We start from the raw sequence: 343 nt of genomic DNA, 5'->3' as shown, positions 1-343 counted from the left end.
TTATCATAACGTGCAGCATATTCCACACAGCAGTGGAATCTACAATTTTCTTAAAAGCTCGTACAAAAAAATGTATTCTAAAAATTTTATTTGTCATTACTCCTGCCAGACACTTGAGCGTCTAACTTTCGCTACCTAAACCTTTAAAAGCTGTATTCTTATCTTTTGTGGCTCTGTAGTAGCGTGCCACTTTCCCTGTTACAAAAAAGTTATTGCTCGGAACACTATACATCGAATATATTCCGTGGGTTATGTTGGATTCCATTCAGCCAAGCCTTTTTTATACTAACAGCGGCGAACACGTGCATGGACTGCCAAGAAAGAAGGCATTCAGAATTGACGG

The 343-nt window shown here is 38.8% G+C and overlaps 1 protein-coding gene across 1 annotated transcript in view; it reads right to left on the bottom strand.

Annotated features, from left to right (window-relative positions):
* The window catches only part of LOC119586548, a 58,792-nt gene that overhangs the window by 31,830 nt on the left and 26,619 nt on the right, over window positions 1–343 (bottom strand). Inside the window, exon 5 of the mRNA XM_037935307.1 lies at window positions 127–195. Within this exon, the coding sequence (XP_037791235.1) occupies window positions 127–195 (69 nt within the window). The remainder of the gene's footprint in view (window positions 1–126; window positions 196–343) is intronic.

This window comes from Penaeus monodon, chromosome 21 (assembly GCF_015228065.2).
Source record: "Penaeus monodon isolate SGIC_2016 chromosome 21, NSTDA_Pmon_1, whole genome shotgun sequence".
Taxonomy (NCBI): Eukaryota; Metazoa; Arthropoda; class Malacostraca; order Decapoda; family Penaeidae; genus Penaeus; species Penaeus monodon.
The sequence above is the reverse complement of the archived record's forward strand: the minus strand, read 5'-3'. Positions and strand labels throughout refer to the sequence as shown.